At 42.9% G+C, this 23,984-nt stretch overlaps 1 protein-coding gene across 2 annotated transcripts in view; it reads left to right on the top strand.

Moving 5' to 3' along the window:
- Positions 1 to 23,984, top strand: part of nbas (NBAS subunit of NRZ tethering complex) — a 339,860-nt gene that overhangs the window by 219,905 nt on the left and 95,971 nt on the right. For both annotated transcript variants that reach the window (XM_038800239.1, XM_038800240.1), the window contains exons 40-41: positions 13,852 to 13,989; positions 21,344 to 21,573. In XM_038800239.1, the coding sequence (XP_038656167.1) occupies positions 13,852 to 13,989; positions 21,344 to 21,573 (368 nt within the window). The remainder of the gene's footprint in view (positions 1 to 13,851; positions 13,990 to 21,343; positions 21,574 to 23,984) is intronic.

Genomic DNA, 23,984 nt, shown 5'->3' on the forward strand with positions numbered 1-23,984 from the left:
GCAATTCTCCTGCCCGCGATGGGCCGAAGTCCCGCTGCTGACAGGCCAATCCCGCCGGCGGAATCAGAGCACCTCTGGTGCCGGCGGGAGCGGGCCCCGGGGGTTCTGGGGAGGGCGCGGGGCAATCTGACCACGGGGGGTGCCCCCACGGTGGCCTGGCCCCGCCATCAGGGCCCACCGATCAGGGGGGCAGTGCCATGGGGGCACTCTTTTCTTCCGCCGCCGCCACGGCCTCCACCATGGCGGAAGCGGAAGAGACCCCCTCCACCACGCATGCGCCGAGCTGACGTCAGCAGTCGCTGACGCTCCGTCGCATGCACGGACTCACACCAGCCGGCGAAAGCCTTTCAGCCAGCTGTTCACGCTGGTCGGCGGGCGCCAAAGGCCATTCGCACTGGTCGGCGGGGCGCCAACCACTCCGGCGCGGGCCTAGCCCCTAAAGGTGCCGAGAATTCCACACCTTTGGGGAGGCCCGACGCCGGAGTGGTTCTCGCCACTCCGGTACGCCGGGACCCCCACCCCGCCGGGTAGGGAGAATCTAGCAACATTTATTAAAGTTGGTAAAATTATTAGACTTTCTTGACCTAAATAACTTTATTTATGTACTGTTACTACTTAGTGATCCTGTTCATCAGTGTTCAAAGTTACAGCTTTGCAGATTGCATGAATGTTTTGCATTACTGTTTACTTTTGATTCTGCTATTTTAAGGTGTCCCTTTAAGAGCACCACCATCAACTAAAATGCTTAACTTGTTGCCAAAGTGCAGAATACATCACCACTCCACAATGGACCTATTAGCCCATCTGCGTTTCTGATTTTCTCCTTGTCTACTTTGAGTGGCGGCACAGTGGTTAGCACTGTTACTTCACCATGCCAGGGACCCAGGTTCGATTCCTGGCTTGGATCACTGGCTGTGCGAAGTCTGCACGTTCTCTCCGTGTCTGCATGGGTTTCCTCCGGGTGCTCCAGTTCCCTCCCACAAAGTCCCGAATGACATGCTGTTAGGTGAATTGGACTTTCTGAATTCTCCCTCATTACCCGAACAGGCACCAGAGTGTGGCGACTAGGGAATTTTCACAGTCACTTAATTGCAGTGTTAATGTAATCCTACTTGTGACATAAATAAAGTTTATTATTATGAGTCCCTTTCTGCTCTTCACTCTCCATGTCTTGCATTCTTTATCTTTTTCAAACAAACAAACAGTCCCCTTTTCTACGTATTAGCTTGCAAACTCAGCAACAATTTATGGCAGTGATTCTCACATTCTAAGAACACTGAACGCACCATTTATAGCTTACTTTTAATTATTGTTGTAATTAACACTCATTGATCTTTTACAACCAATGAAAAGAATATGCTCCCAAGTACCAGCAAAATGTTGAGCACACAGATGTGTGAAACTCTGCAGCACAGAGATGTCAAATTTAAATCACATCAGGATTTAGTAGATGGGATTGCAATCTGCTTGGCTTGTTTGAGTAATTTTGTGTCATCTGGTAATAGCTGCATTTAGGTGCTGAAAATGTTGCTTTTTTCATCTTCTTTTGAGCCTTTTCCAGATGCAGCTAGCTTGACAAGGTGTTTAACCATGTAATTTTTCTCCCAAAGACCAAGTTGTTTTACAAATTTCTCCAGGAAGCTTTGCCTTGTCTTGGCAACTTCCTTTACTTTGAAACAAACTCAACAGGACAGTCAATAGATGATTGGGTAAGAAAATGTATTCTTGGGAATTCCAGTGGCGACATGTAGGTGGAGGTAGCACATTAGGCGGCTCCTACTGGAGTCTCTGTTTTTTTTTTTGCCCATTTTCTACCTTTTGAATGAGCTGGTGTGAGAAGCCATAAGGAGTTTGAGCATTTGATGTCGTATGCATGGATTTTAGCAAGGCATCCCATCACGATTGAAACTCTGGCTGAGTTGGGGTCGGGTGGAGGTTGAAAGGCCAAACATTTAGAGGTACTTCGAAGGAAGGTGACAGCTTAGCTTAAAAGTGGGTGGAGGACGCGCTAGCCACGATAAAGGTTGTATTAACGATGACGGTCGAGGTGCAGGAGCAAGGGGAGAAGATGAAGGGAGGTCAATGAAGGGCTCAGAGTCAAGGTGAAGGACCTGGAAAACAGATCAAGGAGACAAACTTTGAGGATCTTGGGCCTGCCAACGGGGGTGGAGGCCCAAGGCCGACTGAGTATTTTGCGAAGATTTTCACCAGGTTTTTTTTTTTAAATATAAATTTAATATAAATTTACCCAATTCATTTTTTACAATTGAGAGGCAATCTAGCGTGACCAATCCACCTACCCTGCACATCTTTGGGTTGTGGGGGCGAAACCCACGCAAGCACGGGGAGAATGTGCAAACTCCACACGGACAGTGACCCAGAGCCGGGATCGAACCTGGGACCGCGACGCCCTGTGCAGCAGTGCTAACCACTGTGCCACCATGCTGTCCCTGATGTTCACCCAAGTTGATGGGGAGGTAGAAGAGCCCTCCCCCATGAGCTGGACATTGCCCACTTCGGCCGAAGATTAAAACAAATGAGCTACCAAAGGCAAATGAGCTACCTCTTGAGGAGAACATAAGAACTAGGAGCCGAAGTAGACCGTCCGGCCCTTCGAGCCTGCTCCGCCATTCTATAAGATCATGGCTGATCTTTTTGTGGTCTCAGAACCACTTACCCGCATTCTCGCCACATCCCGTAATTCCTTTATTTTCAAAACAACATCTACCCTATCTTAAATATATTCAATGAAGTAGCGTCTACTACTCCTTTCGGTAGGGAATTCCATACTTTAACCACCCTCTGAGTGAAGAAGTTCCTCCTTGATTCAGTCCTAAATCTGCCCCCCCTAATCTTGAGGCTATGCCCTCTTGTCCTACTTTCACCTACCAGTGGAAACATCCTTCTACTTCTATCTTATCCATTCCCTTCAAAATTTTATATGTTTCTACTATATCCCCCTCAACCTTCTGAATTCCAGTGAATATAATCCCAATCTACTCAGCCTCTCCTCATACGATAACCCCCTCAATTCCGGAATCAGCCTAGTGAACCTCCTCTGCACCACCCTCTAGTGCTAGCACATCCTTTCTCAAATGTGGAGACCAAAACTGCACACAGTACTCCAGTGTGGCCTCACCAGCACCTTGTACAACTGCAACATTACCTCTCTACTTTTAAAACTCAATCCCCTTCGCAACGAAGGACAAATTCATGTGCCTTCCTAATTACTTGTTGCACCTGCAGACCAACCTTCTGTGACTCATGCACAAGTACACCCAGGTCCCTCTGCATAGCAGCATGCTGCAGCTTTTTACCATTTAAGTAATAATCCGTTCTATTGTTACTCCTACCAAAATGCATGACTTCACACTTATTGACATTATACTCCATCTGCCAGACCTTTGCCCACTCACTCAATGTGTCAATGTTCCTCTGTAAGGTTTACAGTCCTCAGTACACTTTGCTCTGCCACACACCTTCGTGTCATCTGCAAACTTGGATACCTTACACGTAGTTCCCAACTCCAAATCGTCTATATAAATTGTAACTAATTGTGGTCCCAACCACGATCCCTGAGGCACACCACTCGTCACTGATTGCCAGCCAGAATAGCACTCATTTATTCCCACTCTTTGTTTCCTGTTAGACAACCAATCCTCTATCCATGCTAGTACTCTACCCTTAACACCATGCATCCTTATCTTATGCAGCAGCCTCTTGTGCGGTACCTTGTCAAAGGCCTTTTGGAAATCTAGGTACACCCATCCACTGGGTCCCCTTTGTCTACCTTGCTCGAAATGTCTTTGTCAAGCATGACCTGCCCCTCATGAATCCATGCTGCGTCCGTTCAATGGGACAATTTTTATCGAGGTGCCCTCCTATCGCTTTCTTGATAATAGACTCAAGCATCTTCCCCACGACAGAGGTTAAGCTAACTGGTCTATAATTCCCCATCTTTTGTCTACTTCCCTTTTTAAACAGTGGCGTCACATTTGCTGTTTTCCAATCCTCTGGGACTGCCCTAGTGTTCAGCGAATTTTGGAAAATTACCGCCAGTGCATCTGCTATTACTCCAGCCATCTCTTTCAGTACCCTGGGATGCATTCCTTCAGGGCCAGGAGACTTTTCTATCCTGAGCTCCATTAGCTTGCCCAACACTTGCTCTTTCGTGATAGTAATGGTTTCCAGGTCCTCACCTACCTTCTTCTCTCGGTCAATTGCTGGCAAGTTATTAGTGTCCTCCACTGTGAAGACCGATACAAAATATTTGTTCAATGCCGCCGCCATTTCATCATATCCCATAACTAAATGACCACTCTCATCATGTAACGGACCAATGTTTACTTTAGCCACTTTGTAGTTTTATAATTATAAAACTTTTGCTATCTGTCCTTGTATTCTGTGCCAGTTTTTTTCATGTTCTATCTTACTTTTTTATGGCTCTTTTCGTGGCTTTCTGCTGACCTTTAAAGTTTTCCCAATCTTCTAGTTTCCTGCTGATCTTGGCCACTTTGTAAGCCTTCTCTTTCAATTTGACAGCCTCATGTATCTCCTTAGATGCCCATGGTAGATTACCTCTTTTTTACAATTCTTCCTTCTCACTGGAATATACTTTTGTTGAGCACTATGAAAGATTTCTTTGAAAGTACTCCACTGCTCCTCAACTGTCCTACCATAAAATATTTGTTTCCAGTCTACTTTAGCAAGGTCCTTCCTCATTCTATCGTAGTCCCCTTTGTTCAAGCATAGGACCCTGGTATTGGATTCTATCATCACACTCGCCATCTGTATACTAAATTCAACCATGCTGTGATCACTCCTCCCAAGAGGATCCCTAACGATGAGGTCATTAATTATTCCTGCCTCATTACACAGGACCAGATCTAGGATAGCTTGCTCTCTCGTCGGTTCCATTACATATTGTTCCAGAAAACTATCCTGGATACATTCAACAAACTCCTCTTCAAGGCTACCCTGACCGAGCTGATTTGACCAATCTATATGCAGATTGAAATCTCCCATGATAACTGCTGTACTCTTTTCACAGGCATTAGTTATCTCTTCATTTACTGCCCGTCCCAGTGTGATGCTATTATTTGGTGGCCTATAGACTACGCCTATCAGTGTCTTTTTCTTCTTAGAACTTCTAATTTCTACCCAAATGGATTCAACCTCATTCCCCATAGAACCTATATCATCCCTCAATGCCACCCTGATGTCGTCCTTGATTATTAGTGCTACTCCACCTCCCTTACGTACCTGTCTATCCCTCCGAAACGTCTGGTACCCCTGGATTTTTAACTCCCAGTTGTGACCATCCTGCAACCATGTCTCCGTAATGGCTATCAAGTCATATTCATTCGCGATGATTTGTGCCGTTAATTCATCAACTTTGTTACGAATGCTACGAGCATTCAGGTAACGTGCCTTAATGCTGACTTTCTTATTATTATTAGAGAAATTGGACATCATGAGATGTCCTAAGTTATCCTTCCTTTTTGCTTCATTCCTAGTCTGCCTTCAACTTAAACCCACCTGCACACATGCTAACCTGCTGCTTATCCTTCCATTTAACTCCCTACTCCCTGTCGCTTTCCCTTCCCCCCGACTCAGAAGTTTAAAGTCCTACTGACCACCCTATTTATCCTTTTCGCTAGAACACTGGTTCCAGATCGGTTCAGGTGGAGACCGTCCCAACGGTACAGATCACCCCGGTTCCAAAACTGGTGCCAATGCCCCATGAAATGGAATCCCTCTTTCCCACACCAATCCCTTAGCCGCGTATTTACTTCCCTAACTTTCTTATCCCTATGCCAAATAGCACGTGGCTCGGGCAGTAATCCGGAGATTATGACCCTCGAGGACCTGTTCTTCAATTTCCTTCCTAGTGCTTGATAATCCCCAAACAGGTCCTCCACCCTAGCCTTGCCTATGTTGTTAGTCCCAACGTGGACCACAACAACTGGATCCTCCCCCTCCCGCTACAGTATCCTTTCAAGCCGATCGGAGATGTCCCGCACCCTGGCACCGGGCAGGCAACACACAATGCGGGACTCCCTATCCGGCTTGCAAAGGATACTATCTGTCCCTCTAATTATAGAGTCCCCTATAACAACTACTTGTCTTTTTGCTCCCCCCTCTTGAATGGCCTTTTGCACCATGGTGCCATGGTCAGCTGGCGCATCCTGTCCACAGCCCTTTTCCTCATCTGCACAGGGAGCAAGAATCTCATACCTGTTGGACAAGGTCAAGGGCTGAGGCTCCTGCACTCCTGAACTCCGAATCCCCCTACCTGCCTCACTTACAATCACACCCTGTTTTTCCTGAACACTTACTGAATTTGAATTACTTAATCTACCGGGTGTGACTGCTTCCTGAAGCAAAACGTCCAGGTAATTCTCCCCCTCCCGGATGTGCCGCAGAGTTTGAAGCTCAGACTCCAGATCATCAATTCTGATCCGGAGTTCTTCCAGCAACCAACACTTGCTGCAGATGTGGTCACTGCCATTCACAATGGGATCAGCCAGCTCCCACATCATACAGCTACAACATCACCTGTCCAGCCATCTCTACTTACTTAATTAACGTTTACAAATTTATGTTAAATAATTTCAAGTACTTCTCTGCTAAATAAAAGCTAATTCAACTACTATAATACTCAATAATAAACTTATACCAAATAAGAGTTTAAAAAAAACACTTTACCTTATCAAATTGGTTAGAGGAAATGAAAAATGAAATGAAAATCGCTTATTGTCACGAGTAGGCTTCAATGAAGTTACTGTGAAAAGCCCCTAGTCGCCACATTCCGGCGCCTGTCCGGGAAGGCTGATACGGGAATCGAACCGTGCTGCTGGCCTGCTTGGTCTGCTTTAAAAGCCAGCGATTTAGCCCAGTGAGCTAAACCAGCCCCTGATTTGGAGGAGGCTGGGGAGGAGGGTGGGTGGGAGACACTACACGTGTAGTGTCTCGAGTTTAGCCGCCGCCCAAATATATAGGATCACTTACCTACCCACCAGCCCTCCTGGTCCACGTCACCTCCGCTCCTGCTCCTCCCTGCGAAGAAAAGGAAGGTTTTGAGCTGGGCGAAGCAGAGGCGTGTTTTGAAGTGGGAAGGCCTTGGTATACATACATACCAAGATCGGTTGGCGGCCTTTGGACAGGTGAAGCCAGCATTGTGCAGCAGCAGGCAAGTTAGGAGTGGTCTACCCTGAAAAGCTGAGACTGACTCATAATTCAAAAAACTTTTATTTTGAGCCCAAGTAGACAGCGGAGGCGTTCATTAAGGCCGAAGGTCTCAGACTGAGATGAGATTTGGGTCCTGGACTTTGTTGGTGTGGACTGGGAATGTTTTCTTTTTGAATTTTTCCCTTGTTTTTTGTCTCTTAATGGGGGTGGGGTTTACATGTGTTCTTGTTTCTCCTTATGGATGTGCTTTTTTTCTTTATGGGTTTTTGGGCATGAGGGGTTGGGTTATTGAGGATGGGTGGAGAGTAGAAGGTGCTCTGGAAGGGTTCACCGCACTAGCAAACGAAGGTTCACTAGTGAACGGGAGTGTGGTTGGGGGAAGGGACCTGGGAGGTGTGAATGGTGAGGGGAGGGGATCGATATTGGGTGAGATGTTTGCAAGAGGAAGTGAATGGGGGGGGATTCTTGGAGGGGAGTGAGGGCCCATGGTAACAAAAGGATGAGGCCAGTCTGGACGGATGCACAGGGCCTTGTGTAAGAGTGATGGCAGATAGGAGGGGTGGGGTAAGAGACCCCCAGTCAGAATGGTGACATGGAATGTGAGGGGTGGGGGACCGGTGAAGAGAGTGAGAGTTTTGTGCAATTGATGGATTGAAAGGCCAATGTGGTGATGCTGCAAGAGACCCATCTGAGGGTGAAGGACCCGATGAGGCTTAGGAAGAGCCAGATGTTGCATTCGGAATTTGAGAGCTCGGGGTGGACAAGCCAGTGAGATTCTAGATGGAGAATGTGGTGGCGGATCAGAGGGCAAGTGCGTGATAGTGACTGGAAGGAGATGTTGGTGGCTTTGGTAAGCCTATATGCCCCCATTTGGGATGATACGGAATTCGTGAAGAAAACAAATCTGGATACCCATGAGTTGATTTTGGGGGTAGATTGGAACACAGTGCCTGAGCCAAGAGTGGACAGGTCCCAGCCACGCTCGCTGACCCCATCAGGGTATGGGTGGATGGAGGCTTTAAGGTGTTTTTTGGATTTTGTTACTATTGTAAATTGTAAAAGTGTTGAAAATTTGGAATAAATATTTCTTCAGTTCTTTGGGAATCCTGCACAGGTCCAAAGACACTGCAGCATCTTGACCTCGGACCTTTCAAATAATTTTAATGGTTATCCACATTGGCGGAGGAAGTTGAAACCATGAAGCTGTCCTGTTGAAATTTGCATTAACTTTGTTTATGTTAGAAGAAAAGTGGCCATTTCATTTCACTTCTTTAAAAAAAAGATGTTGACACAACTAAGCCTAATTTACAGTTTTAAGAATCCCTGGAAGGCACATATTTTCCCTTCTTCCTCCACCTCTTCAGCTTAATCTAAACAGTTGTCCTCCTATAATTCACTTGCAAGCCCAATGCTGCTCGTGCAAGTTAACATTGAGTGAAGTTCAACTTGTTTGACTTTGTACTATAACTTTGAGTCCCTGCCAAAAAGAGAAGAACTGCTGAAGTGACCAATTTAACAGTGGAAAGCGGTGAGATGGTTTGTACAAGAAAAGATAGTTGTGAACAAGTAGTTCTTGAATGAGGGCCACTATTGATTCTTTGTGAAATGTGAAATGAAATTGTGAAATGTGTTACTGTGGAAGAGCCTGGCGGTCAGAGCTAATTTATCGGTTGTGCATCAAATGGTTACTGACTGGGATTAATCCTGTCATGAGCTGACTCTTTTCGATGTGCCATATTAAACTACACAAGTTACAGCCATATGAGAGCTGAAGATGACTCCCCTATTCTACCACTCCAAGTCAGTTTGTGACATAACTTGATTTTTTGTGAATTTAGAGAGACTGGAGGCATTCTACTCAATTACTGTGTTTAATCATTTATGTACTGCTTGCAAAGAAACACGTCTGATAGGCGATTGTAGATTTAAAATTAAAAAGGATGTTTTTGTTGTAAGGTAAAAACCCACCCAGTAAAAATTGCAAACCAGATAAAAAAAGGTAAACCTACGCTTCTCAAATTTGAGACCCGCATTCTCACACACATACACGTGTACACACCCGCAAATTATACTGAAGATAGTTACCAACTTCCTCAATTAAATTCAATGATGAAAGATTTTCTCAAGCTAATTTGAGTCCTTGGCTGGTTGCTATGGCTGCCGCAGAGTTTTTTCCAATTCCTTTCGAACAGTTGAAGTCCATGTGACTACAATTGCCTGAGATAATGGGCTGGATTCTCCGGTCTCCTAGTCGTGTGTTTCTCGGTGCCGGTCACTTTGGCGGCATTTTCTACCCCGCTGCTTGTCAATGGATTTCTACTGTAGCCACCCCACGCCGCTGGAACCCCATGGGCGGGGGTGCGGTTCTGGCGAAAACAGAGAATCCCAATGGCCGGAGAATTTCGTCAATTTCTTTTTAATCCATAAGATGTATCTTCCAGCAGTTAATGGGTTTTGCATCTGCGGTTCCTTTTGATGTCTCTGTGCTGGATTTTTAAATTGTAATAGATAGGGGGCTTGATTTTTCCACTGTGTTGCACTTGGTGCCAATCCTGTTGCATGGGTGCATAGCGTGAGAAGCCCAAAACTGATTTCGAGCCATGCACAATGCACCCGACCCGTTATTTCCGGCACAATCTGGATCACCCCTCGCTGGACGTGTTCCAGCTAATATTTTAATGAGCCAGCGCAAATTGGTACTGGCCTCCAAAAAGGAGACCAAACGTGATGGCCATGGAGCCCCCGGATGGTCGGGGACAGGGCAGTGCCGCAAGCACCCCGACTGCAGGAGTGCCAGACTGACACTTTGGGGCAGTGCCCAGGTGTCAGGTTGGCACAACCAAGGGCAGGGTATCGGGCCATGCCCATGAAAAGGGGGTATGATGGGTGAAGGAGGCTTATGAAGGATGGGGGGAGGGCCAAAAGGTAGGGTGCCATCAGCTAATCCATAGTGAGTTATATACACTTGGGGAGAGGTTGTCGCCGCGGATGGGTGGTTGTGGGGGCGGGTCACACTTATGCATGGGGAGGGGAGGGTGTGAGTCACGCAGATCTTTAGTGATGGGGGTGTTCTCCTCTGGGTCGAGGGGTTTTGCCCATGTCTGCGGGTGTTCCGGTGGTTGGAGTTGTGTGGAACCCTCAAATTAACTTTGAGATCTGGGCACCCTTTAAAATTTGGGTCCCGAGCTCTGAGGAGCCGATCTTGCTGCGGACTTTTGTTCCCCACTGCAAAAATAAATGTGAAGTGTGGAATTTTCCAGTGAGACACTCCCCAAGCTCCAAAGAAATGACTGATTGACTACCGGTCTGGATCGCAAGCAAACACCCGGCGGGAATCACCCTGCCAAACCCACCAAAATGACCAATTAGTAATTTGCTGGAGAATCGCACTCGGGCCTTAACTTGGGAAAGGAGAGGGGGAATTCCTACTGCTTCATTACTGCTCAACTGCTGTTTGCAGCTTGCATGCTGCGTTAAAGAAATTTCAAAGTGAGACCTACTCGTGACAATAAGCAATTTTCATTTTAGGGGCTGTTTAGCACAGGGCTAAATCGCTGGCTTTAAAAGCAGACCAAGCAGGCCAGCAGCACGGTTCGATTCCCGTAACAGCCTCCCCGAATAGGTGCCGGAATGTGGTGACTAGGGGCTTTTCACAGTAACTTCATTTGAAGCCTATTCGTGACAATAAGCGATTTTCATTTTTCATTCAAGTGTTTACTTGAATCAAATAACCTCTGTCTTCCCATAATGATTTCAGAAGTGGATTGTTTATCTCATGTCTGATCCAACAGTTGCTTCTGTTTCATGGCCAAGGGGTGAGTAGATTCTGTAATGTCCCAGTCATTAACCTCCTGAATTGAGCCATCATCTTGATGAGAAAGGAAGACATATCTCCATATAACCATTGTTCTAGCTGACCTTCTGTCTCTGCTGGAGAGGTAGTCTTATAGGAATGCAAATGTTAGCTGTGTACATTTTTCATTAAATCCCCTTGAAGTAAGTCTTGCCATCCTCGGATGTGAAATTCCAAGAGGGTGCCTGGTCATGTTTGAAATTCAATCCAAAGTGGAACTTGGAAAAAAAGCTGGTCAGCTTGCAATACCAGAGGTCAGGTGACTTGTGGCAGCCATCTTTACTTGGTGTCTTTCCTTGTCTTCAAAAAGTTATTTTTAAATAGTTCAGTATATGTTTAGTCAGCCAAAAAAATTACAGGTTAATATCACTCATGCATAAATCGTATCATTGTGACACCCAAGAATCTGCCAGAAACCAGCATTCTAGTCACATATATGAAATTGGTTTTGGCATCACAGGATTGAAATGAAGAACCTTGAGATTGAAGAGATCTATGACCAGTGTAAAAAGAGTATGTCATCTGAGAACTACACTGCCACTTCTGGGATATGAAACTCTGCTAAAAATGATGCCTCAACACTATTTTCAGATTTGCAAACTGGGAAGCCAGGTGGTAAATGCAACTCAATGCAAAGTAATATCAAGTAGTTAATTTTGCAAAACAAGAAAAATAGATTCTTGACAGCATGATGGAGCAGAGGAATTTAGGAGTGCAGTTACCCAGTTTTTTTAAGTGGGAATGGAAGTAACAAAAAGGTAACAAAAGAGTATTGGTTTTATGGATGAGGCCACTGAATTTCAAAACAAAGCTTTTCTGTCAATGGTGTATTTTATTATTAGGTTCTTTCTTCTTTGTCATTGTACCTACTGCTTTCACTTACAGAAACAATGGCCCTGCTTGTTCGAGATACACATTCACCCACAGTAGATGATACATTTGGTATAGTTATCAAGGAAGCATACTTTATTAATATGTGAATGTATTAAATTGAAACCCTGTTGCCTTGCTTGCATTATTCATTGTGTTCAAAGAGCTATTGTTGAAACAACTTGTGTTTACATTGAAGCTTTCACGTCCAATGTGTTCCAAAATGTTTAAAAGTCAATAAGTTATTTTTAGAGTATAATCACTGTTGCATCATCAAATGCATCAGCCAAATTGCACATAGGAAGGTCCAGAAACAAGAATGAGGCACATGACCAGCTAATTTGATTTTGGTGTTAATTGAGGGATAAATATTGGATAGGACGCTGGGAGAAACCTCCTGCTCTTAACACTGCCATGAGGTCTTTCACATCTGCCTGAATAAGTAGATGTGGATCTCAGTGTAGCTCTGCTGCCTATTGGAAACCAGTTTGGAGGGTTCCGAGAGGAAATGATTAAAATGGGGAAGGAGACCTATGAACATTATTCCTGCTGTCCCAAGCTAGCAGCATATTCTTTAATTCTGAGTGTTGGGCTTCAGTGACGTTATCAATCACAATTTTTCATTTCAATCTGAGGCTTGAGCAGTGACGGCAGGAAGAGTATAATGTGATATGCAGAGTGGGCAGTGAAACGGAATTGGAGTAGGTAGCTCTAATGAAAAGGTAGAGCAGGTGCAATGAATTGAAAGGGCTCCTATATTACACATTTTATTAAAAAAAACAGTACAGACAAGTAACACAAATGAAATTAAATGAAAAATGAAATGAAATGAAAATTGCATATTGTCACAAGTAGGTTTCAAATAAAGTTACTGTGAAAAAGCCTCCAGTCACCACATTCCAGCGCCTGTTCAGGAAGGCTGGTACGGGAATTGAACCTGCGCTGCTGGTCTGCCTTGGTCTGCTTTAAAAGCCACCATTTAGCCTTGTACTAAAGCAGCCCCTAACAACAAATAAACTATATTAGTCCAAGAAAATTATAAAATGAGAGGTTGCATTTACCACTGAGACGTAACTCTCATGACAGACGGGAAAGTGGTGTTCATATGTAAGTAATAAATGAAGCTTGGTGAAACTGAAGTTTTCCATCATAACTATTAAAGACAATTTCAAAACAGTAATCCTCAAATCAAGGTGGGACAAGTACCAAGTGTCGGTGAAAAACATTTTCAGGCTAGTTGTGTGTAAACAATAGGCAGGACTGCTGGTTACATCTGAAGCAGAATGGTGGATGTAACCTAGAGCAAGGCTTCAAAAAATATAATGGTGACGATCACCTCAGCAAAATTGTTTTACAATGGTGCAACATTTACTACTTCCTGCAGGATTTCAGGAGGTTGAAAAAAATAAAAAATGTTATTAGTAAGCATTGTAATATTTCTTGCTCCTTTGACATTGTTCGTCTCTGCTCATAGCACTTTTGATTCAAAAGAACTGGAGTGTAGTACAGCCTACCTGTGCAATGTGAGTACAGTATTGAGGAATTACGAGCATGATGGCTGAAAACTGCAACTTTCCAAAAGTTTCAATGGGAGTATTTCTGTGAAATGCCCCTGTTGGATTGCTGGATTTAGAAGTTATCTCTAAATAGTTGACTTGATTTAGAAATGAACCATAAATGGATCTGTACATTATTTATAAAATAGGGTACAACATTTAATTGAAGAAATAATTCAAATGGACTTTTCACAAATTGAGTGGTATTGTAAAATATTCCAATACAGTACTTCCCTGTCAGATATCCAAAATATAAGTTTATTTGTACTTGTGAAGAAATCTCCAATTAGTGCTTGATGTCAGCTATTGTAAATGGCTTAACTTATGAACAATTTATTTTTTTGTTTTTAAATGTCGTCTTATTTGCTTTCAACTGAACAGATTGTGGATGCTACAAAATGCTTTGAGAAGCAGCCTCATTCAGCTTTGTCCCTGCAGTTTGCTGCATACTATTATGCCTTGCAGATCTACATCCGCTTAAGTCCATGTTTTAAGGACAAGTGCCACCCTCTATACAAGGTTAGTGCTTAGTTTTTTCTCAGGAAAGGAATCAGTTGCAGTAGAAATACATTGTGTAATTGAAATATCATGTGTTGTAGACAGTACTAAGATTGCATTGTAACTTATTACTGAAAACTGTATTTCTCTCTCTCAAGTAATTACCTGCAAAGCAATAAATACGGAAGAGAAATGATATATACAGCAACAGAAACATGTATTTCTAACATGTATTAATTTGTATGTTCATGGCTTACACTGAATTAATTTGAGCAGTTTTGAATATTGGCAAGCTAATGGATGCTAAAATAGAATTATCTTTCATGATGCATGTTAGATATTTACTCCTACAGAATTTTAACAAGTCGGGAGCTGCTCACTTTAATCTGAATTGACAAACACAGACCTATTGAAGCAAATCAAAAGACCGCTTATTGAACCTCTTTAATATAAATTGGTATATTCCTAAATGATCACCTGCACTTTGATTTGATTTTTAAAAAGTTGTCGCCACTGTACATGTACTCACAGGGAGCTGCTCACGTTGATAAAGAAATCAATATTCATGTCCTCAAGATAAGATGCCTTAAGTCATCAATTAACATTCAATAAAACCTGAAATCTATGCTCCGCTTTGTGAGCTGGAATATCCTGACTATTTTAAAATGATTCCAATAATTCACTCCTGTTTTTCTATGTTGTGGCTTTCAAAATCAGAATTAACAGGGTTCAACTAATATTGCAAAAACATGAACATTTTCATTTAATGTCTTTTAATGCAAATATTTTGTTCTAGTATTTCACAGTAAACTTGATGGTTCTGTTGTGTGAAAATGTTTTGTGCCAATGTTTAAGAGTCCTGTTTGCATGATATAAAGTGATATTGCACCATCTGTTAATCAGGTCTAACTCATTCAATTAAAGTCACAAGTGGTGTGGCCTGGAACTGCTAAAATGTCTAGAGCACTAGACGTCATTCTCATTTTTAGTAGAAGATGGGTAAAATCCCATTTTGTAACTGAGAGCACAGTGTAAGTACTTTGCTTCATGTGAGTTTCTGCCCTTGATCTTTTTCAATCCTGATTCCCTATTCATCTACCATCATCTTTACATCTGGTCAATTTTGTTCAATTCCTGGTGCCAAGGAACAAAATTGTACTTAGATCATTTTAAGTTGCGTATTGCAGGAAATATTTCACAAAATTATAGATCTTCGCTACTTAACTGCCGTAGGTTAGATAGATACAGCATCAGTACTGGTGTACATCATACCCCTTCCTGCTAAATTACTCGATATCAGATAGTTCCATCTGCACTAAACAGTTTACCACAGTTGAATACTTTTTGTCAATTCCTTTGCCACTTGAATATAGTCACTTGATCTCTTGTAAAACATAAAACTACATTAGAGTCTGGCGGCAAAGATTCTGGTATCTATTATTCCACATATGTACGTATAATATATTCTTTGAACTGACAGTTTGGACTTGTCAATTTAATCTGAGTGGCCTGTAAATCATGTTTTTTTCAGTTCCTATCTTGTGCAATGGTACCCATGATAATGTTACAGAAATTGATCATTTGGTTGGATGAAGGTCAGGCTGTATGAGGTGTCTTAATTTGATTCTCTGGAGTAATGCACCGTACCAGGCACCCAGAATATTCCATTTAGTTTTGTACATTTTCTATTTTAATACCAGAACAAAGTGGATAGAAATCATAGAAAATTTTAATTAAAGCTGCATGATGACAATATAGCTTCAAATAGATACTCTGCCCTCAAAGAAGAAGAACACCCAAGAACATTTTTTTAAACAACTTATTGACTGAATATTATTCTTCGTTGCCATCAATGGCAATTTGCTTTACACACACAACTATTCAGTTTTGTTCAGGTGATCAAGTTCTACAATTTAAATAATTGTAGTACTGTTCTGTACAGGAAAAGGTTTCTCCAAGTTATATTTTATTCCACTAAAGCTTTCATGTTTCAAAGAGATGATTTGCATTATCAATTTACAAAGTTCATTCACATTACCTTGGTGTCAGTCAACTGGGCCTTGGCAAATCACCCCAAGGTAAGGCATGAGGTATTTGAGAGCAGATTATATTTGGCAAATTTTTTAAATTTCATTTATGGGATGTGGGCTTCACTGGCTAGGCCAGCATTTATTGTCCATCTCTAGTTGCCCTTCAGAAGAGGGTGGTGAACTGCTTTCTTGAACTGCTGCAGTCCCAACTGTGTAGGTACTTCCACAGTGCTGTTAGGAAGGGGGCAGGGGAGTTCCTGGATTTTGACCTAGCGACAGTGAAGGAACAGTGAGATATTTTCAACTAAGGATAATGAGTGATTTGAAGGTGAGTCGCCAGGTGGTGGTATTCCCAGAAAGCTGCTATCCTTATCATTTAGATGGTAGCGGTCGTGGGTTTAGAAGTTGTTGTCTGAGGAAACGTGGTGACTTCTTGCAGTGCATCCTGTAGATCGTGCACATTGATGCCACTGTTTGTCGGTGGTGGAGGGGATGAATGTTTGAGAAGGGATGCCAAATAATTTCTGAATTAATAGATCGGCTATTCAAAATCCATGATATTCTCGTAACTGTTTTATATCCCAGGTAAAGATTATGTTTGAATCTCGGAGATGCAATTGGAAACCTTATGATAATGGATGTTCTTAAAATCTCAGAAACAATCAATGGTGCTTTAAAAAGAACTGAGCATTGAAATTCTTGGAAGAAAGCTAGAAACATTGAACCACATTTAAGAGTCAGTGGCGAAGACCAGATGAGTTTTGTCAAGGGCAGGCAGCTAATGTCGAACATTAAGCACCTGTTGAACGTGACAATGACCCCATTAGGGGAGAGAACACCAGAAGTGATAATCTCCCTGAATGCAGAAAAGACCTTCAACAGAGTCAAATTGAAGCACCTCAAAAGAGATGCTGAAACGGTTTGGGTTTGGGCCATTGTTCACTTGGATGAAACTACTGTACAGCGCTCCCATGGCCAGCATACAAACAAACACCACCAGCTCTGCATACTTCCAGCTGCACGGGGGCACAAGGCCGGGATGCTGGCGATCCCACTGCTGGTTGCTCTGTTAATGGAACCACTTGCAATCGCCCTCAGAATGGCGAAGTGGTGGGGAGGTATCCAGAGGGGAGACAGAGAGCATAGAGTCTCACTCTGTGCAGATGACCTGCTCCACTGTATCTCAAACCCTACGGACCAGCATGTAAGGGATAATGAGGAGCCTTCTCGGGTTACAAGCTTAGCCTGAGCAAGAGCGAGATCTTCCCTGTGGACACGCAGGGGGAGGGACATAGCTGGGGGGATTGCCGTTTAAGCAAGCCCAGACCAAATTCTGCTACCTGGAGATCCAAATAGCCCAGGACTGGACGGGGATCCACAAATGAAACTGACAAGTCTTGTGGAGGAAGTCAAAAAGGACATTCAGAGATGGGGCCCACTCTTATTCTCCCTCGCAGGGAGAATACAGGCGATCAAAATTAATGTGCTTCCCAGGTTTCTCTTCCTGTTCAGATCCCTCCCGATCTACATCCCCAGGGTCTTTTCCAACACAGTTGACAAGCTAATCATGGCGTTTGTGTGGGACGGAAGTGCCCGAGGATCCAAAGGAAGGTTCTGCAAAGGAGGAGTGGGGGACCTGGCACTCAAGAACCTACAGTTCTACCACTGGGTGACCAACGCAGAAAAAGTCCAGCGATGGGTCAAGGAACCGGACGCATAATGGACGAGAGTTCCTGCACAGGAATATTCCTCTGAGCCCTAGTCACAACCGCTCTCCAACCCCTGCCAGCCAAATACTCGAGGAGCCCAGTAGTACCCAAGCTCCGGACGCAGTGCTAAATGAGGCAACACTTCGGTCAAACCAAAATGTCCACCATGGCCCTCATCTGCAACAAGCATAGGTTCGGTCTTGTAGTAATGGAAGCCACCTTCAAAAGGTGAAAACAGAACGAGGGGACCCTGACAGTTAGGAATATGTACACAGACGGGATATGTACACCAACGATAGAGTAGCGACCCTGGGGAAACTCACGGAGAGGTTCCAGCTATCAAGAAGAAACAACCTGAGGTACACTCGGGTCAAAAATATCCTCCGCAAAGAAACAATGAAGTACCCCAGATGCCAGGACACTTGTTAGTCGAAGAGCTGCTGGACGCGGGTGACCTAGGGAAGGGGAACTGTTAGCACTGTTGCTTCACAATACTAGGGTCTTGGGTTCGATTCCTGGCTTGGGTCGCTGTCTGTGCAGAGTCTGACGTTCTTCCTGTGTCTGTTTGGGTTTCCTCCGAGTCCCGAAATATGTGTTGTTAGGTGAATTGGACATTCTGAATTCTCCCTCAGTGTACCCGAAAAGGCAGCGGAATGTGGCGACTAGGGGATTTTCACAGTAACTTCATTGCAGTGTTAATGTAAGTCTACTTGTGACAATAATAAAGATTATTATTATGTTCTGGGCTTGCTCCAGACTTGTCGGGTACTGGACGACTTTCTTTGAGGCCCTGTCCAGGGTTGTAGGAGTATGGGTGGAGTCATGCCCAAAAGTGGCGGTCTTCGGGATATCAGATGAGCCAGAGGGAGGGGACTGACACCCTAGCCTTTGCCTCTCTTGCTCGGCTGGGCTGCAGACTAATTGTCTGACCTGTCAGAATAAAATGCTCACTTGTGAATACGTGTTGGTTTCGTGCAGTTTTATAATTTAGAAATTGTTGGATATAAGACATGAAAACTCAATTAAAACAATTTTCCAAAAAATTAGAGCCAGTGGCAAGGAGCAGTGTTAAAAGTTCTCTCAGTTTCTCACAGACTTTTTAGGGGCTTGAGTGTTATTGAGTTATTTGCGCAACTTGCTGCTATTGTGCATCTGATTCAGCAGGGTGTCATAGAATCCCTACAGTGTAGAAGGGGGCCATTCGGCCCATCAAGTCTGCACCTATCCCCCAAACGAGCATTTGACCTAGACTCACTCCCCTGCCCAATACCCAGAACCTAACCTACACATCTTTGGCCACTAAGGGCCAATTTAGAATGGCCAATCCACCTAACCTGCACCTCTTTAGACTGTGGAAGGAAACCGGAGCACATGGAAGAAATCCACACAGACACGAAGAGAATACGCAAACTCTACACAGTCACCCAAGATCAGAATCGAACCCGGGTTCCTGGAACTGTGGGGCAGCAGTGCCAACCACTGTGCCACCGTGCCGCTCATCTACAGGGAATTTAGGGCATGTGTGAAAGAGGGCAAGCAACAGGGTGGCTCTTCATCAAACAGATTGAAGAATTCTCACTGAGGCATGTTGAATCAAAATTGAAAGTAAAAACCAGGAATTGTAAATTCTGATTACAATCATGTTTAGAAGATGAAATAGGGATCAGGAAAGAAAGATGAATTTGAGAGAGCGCCAAAAGAATTGGAGAAATTGAAGTTTTAAAAAATCCTTAAATATCCATCACGAGTAAAATTCCCAAGGCATGAGATGCCACATATGTAAAATTTAATTTTCAGTTCTAGAGGCGTTGTTTGGCAGTAATTTTGCCTTTTCAAGTCATCAACACCTGAATGCACCAACTGTATCTTAAGCCATATTTCATGAGGAATTGGTGTTGTCAGTACAGCAACTTCAGGTTTGAATGCCAAGCCTGTTTTAGCACAGGCATATGGAGAAGGGTCATTTTGATAGTGATTTCCCGATTTCTATATTTAGCTGCACACTTAAAGATTCAGGAGGTTGCTTTCTAATTTATTCAATTTCTTCATGTCTTCATGGGATGACAGCATAACTGACATGGCCACAATATGTTACCTTCCCTAATTGCCCTTGAGAAAGTTCTGGTGAGCTGTTTCCTTAAGCTGTTGTAATTCACCTGATGTAAGTAGACCGAGAGTGTATTGGAAAGGGAATTCCAGAATTCTGACCCAGGGACAATGAAATAATAATGATATATAAGAAACTGCATAGAGTTGTGAACACAACCCAGTCCATCATGCAAACCCGCCTCTCATCCATTGACTTTGTCAACACCCCCTCTGCCTTGGGAAAGCAGGCAGCCTAATCAAAGACCCCTCCCACCTGGGTTATTCTCTCTTCCAACTTCTTCCATCAGGCAGGAGATACAAAAGTCTGAGAACACACACTAGCAGGTTCGAAATCAGCTGCTTCCCCACTGTTACCAGCCTCCTGAATGACCCTCTTATGGACTGAACTGATCTCTTAACACATCTTCTCTACTGAGTAGCACTACACTCCGTATGCTCTCCCAATGCTTGTGCATATGTATTTACATTGTGTATTTATGCATGTCCTATGTTTTTTCATTTATGGAACGATCTGTCTGGACTGTCCTGTCTGGACTGTCCGCACGGACCAATACTGTACCTCGGTATACATGACAATAAATCAAATTTCTCCTGATCTCACCAGGTCAAATCTTCCAATTCTTTGGAGTGCCACGAGATGCATCTCTTCCAACAAGAGACCTCTCACATTCCACTGGATAGCTCACTGAGGAGTCAGCAGCCTTCTCCACTATACTGACCACACCAGCTGCAACTCTTGTATCTTAGATTTCTCTTTCTCTCCCTCTCTCTCTACCCAAAAACTTGGAGGCTGAATGTATGACCACAGTTAATCTAACTACTCCTGCCTTTGTTTTCAGGTGTGAACATTTTGCAGCTTTCTTTCTCCCTGCAAGTCTCAACCCCCTACCCCATGGCCGTGTAAACCAAGCCACCCAAGTTTGTTGGGCAGAATTCAAAGCAGATTACAAGATCCTCTTCATTCTTCCATTTTACCTTGCGTAAAGAGACAGTCCAAAATAAATGCAGCTTATAAAACTTCACATTGATAACAAACCAACAAAAAAACGTTGGAATGCAGTTTAAACTGCATTCAGCAGTGTATGGCTCCACTTGATTTGATTTGATTTCAAATTTCATTTATTATTGTCACATGTATTAGTATATAGTGAAAAGTATTGTTTCTTGCATGCTGTACCAACAATGCATACCGTTCATAGGGAAGGAAGGAGATACTACAGGAGAGAGTTCTCACTGACTGCTAGATGCAGGCTGATGTAAATATGAGACTTTTATGGCAGTAGATCATTGGTCTGAAGAATAGCGCTTTCATGTGTTAAACATAGTTATATGGTCATAGTGATGTTGAATGAATTATTCATAAATATTACAAGCACTGTCCAGAAAACTTCCATGATATCTATTTTATTATTCTCATTTTTGTTTTGCAGCAAACTGTTTAAAGAATATCATATCATGTAGGGGAGAGGGTAATTTAAAAAAAATAATAGTTTATAAACTTTCATCAATGCATCTGAAAATTTACAGGCTGATCCCAAGGAGGTAATTAAAGTGGTCACAAAACATGTGACTGAAAATGCAGACTTCAATTGGTCAGATGAAATACAGACACTGGTTCATCACCTTATCTATTACAATGAGTTGTTGACAGACTTCACACAAGCTCAGACACTTCAAGGCCTTGGCAAAGGTGTGGATGTACAGCGATTCGCAACAGATAGCCAATATAAAAGGGAGACAATTCTAGGATTAGCAGAGTAAGTATAAAATTATTCCAATCAATGCAAGTTACAGACAATGCCAGCAGCGCGGGTTCAATTCCTGTACCAGTCTCCCCGAACAGGCGACTAGGGGCTTTTCACAGAAACTTAATTGAAGCCTGCTTGTGACAATAAGTGATTATTATTATTTATGTTGCACTTTAAAGTGCTTCGACACAGTAAAAGGAACATAACAGACATTTTAAAATGGTTGTTGGAAAAGTGCAATGGCATTTAAGTGGTCTGCATAGATCAAGGTGCACTCTGAAGTGCTTCAGTACACTTTTGATGCATATAATATTCACTGTATACATTCAATGTGAGCCCAAGGGGTTCTATATAATTCCCCTCCCCTCAGTACATTATGGCTGAAAGGTCTTAGACAGTGACCTTTCCCCATTGAGCTTCTGCGGTGGCTACCCCAAGCTTTATAAGGAATAAAAATATGAAGCAAAGCCAGCTCCAACATAAGCAAAAGAGAAAGACTTTGGCACTGACTTGTCTCTGATGTAGCTTTTGGTTGAGCTACAGAAATTTGAGAGATGCTATATTTTTGTTTCGGTATACAAGAGATGAAATGTAAAAGTAATTGTGACAAATTAAGAGATTGATCAGAAACTGCAAAAAACACAAGATACATCTCGAATTTAATCTCTGTTGGGTTTATGATTTGAAGAACAGACTGTTCGCTAATCCAGTCAAAGTAATGGATTATAGGTTCATATGAGGAAATCTTTAGCTCAAAATTTGCTGAGGCAATAATGCCTGTTTTAAAAAAACAGCAGTATGTGGTGTTGAAGACATAAGGCCTAAATTGCAAAACACCGCAAATAGTGGGGCAATTTGAGCCACTTTGCAGTAATCCTTGCAAAATGGATTCTGTTGTTGAACTCCCCACAAGTTTCATTACATTGTTGGATTGTCCATAGATGCAAATTAATCTCACTTTTTCAATAAACAGAAAATTAGGGCTGGTATTCCACAACTCACATACCCTTTTGATTACTAAATTTATATTTCGTACCATTCAAGGTTGGAAGACCAGAAAGACAGGAAGTGAAACTGGAGTAATTGTTCCTAGACTCCATTGACGATAAAAGCAGGGAAGTGATGTTGAACCTTTGTAAAGCTCTTGCTAGACCACAGCAATTTAATTGAGTCCAGTTCTGGTTGCCACACTTTAGGAAAGATGAGAGGATCCTTGGAACGATGCAGAGGAGATTTACCAGATTGGTTCCAGAGACAAGGAATTTTAGCTGTGAAATTGGGTAGGAGAAGCTTATGCTGATCTCCTTGCAGCAAGAGGGGATTTGATAGAGATATACAAAATTATGACAGATTTGATTAAGGTATAAAGGGAGAAACTATTCCCATTAGCTGATGGTAAAAGGACTATAGGACACATTTAAATCTTTTGGGTAGAGATGCAGAATGAATGTGAGAAATAGCTTTTGAGCCAGCGAATAGTAATGACCTGGAACACATTCTCTATGAATGAAGCAGAGACGGTCAGTGATTAAAGAGCACTTGAAGGAAATAAACCTGCAGGGCTACAGGGATAGAAAAGGGGAATGGGACTGACTGGATGGCTCTACAGAAAGCCGGCATGCAAAATGTCCTCTTACTTTTCTAAATACATAATTAACCTTATTATTTCACATTTGCAGCTCTTAAGATTTTGAACTTAAGTTAATCGAAAAATCCAATTTGCAAAGCATGCCATAAGGTGCCCTATTCCAGTATATTCTAGCCATTTGTATTTTTAATTAGCTTGCATACTGAATCCCCTTCCATATTTTCATTACCTCCATACTCAACTGTTCCGAAGCACCTGCCACCACCCAGCTTCCTCCTTCATCACTTGAGTACGCTGAAAACTGCTGCCTGTAATCTCTCACCGTGTCCCATTCATCCATCACCCTGAGCTCACCAAACTGCAGTGTCTCCTGACCCCTGTGTACATTGATTTTAAAATTCTCATCCTTATTTTTTCAAACCAATCTATGGCATGCTCTCTCCCTATTCCTCCAGCCCTACAATGATCCAAGAAATTTGAGCTGCTCCGTTTCTGGACCCTTGTACATCCCCACGTCTTTCACTCCAACATTGGTTTCATTTGTCTGGTCCCTAAACTCTGGAATTCCATCCCTTCACCACTCCACTTGTCAATTAAAATGTAACTTTACGTCTATCTCTTTGACAAAGCTTCCAGTCACCCGCTCCACTCTCTTTTTTTTGGATTGATGTTGATTTATTGCCTGATTCCGCTCATGTGAAGCGCCTTGGGATGTTTTATTACATTAAAGGTACCATATAGATACAGTTATGTACGGTCTAGATGACAGAATAAAGCTAAATGGCAACATCATGCTCCCACATTCTGATATTCTTGTTTCCTATATTTATTT

This window comes from Scyliorhinus canicula, chromosome 6 (genome assembly GCF_902713615.1).
Source record: "Scyliorhinus canicula chromosome 6, sScyCan1.1, whole genome shotgun sequence".
Lineage (NCBI taxonomy): Eukaryota > Metazoa > Chordata > Chondrichthyes > Carcharhiniformes > Scyliorhinidae > Scyliorhinus > Scyliorhinus canicula.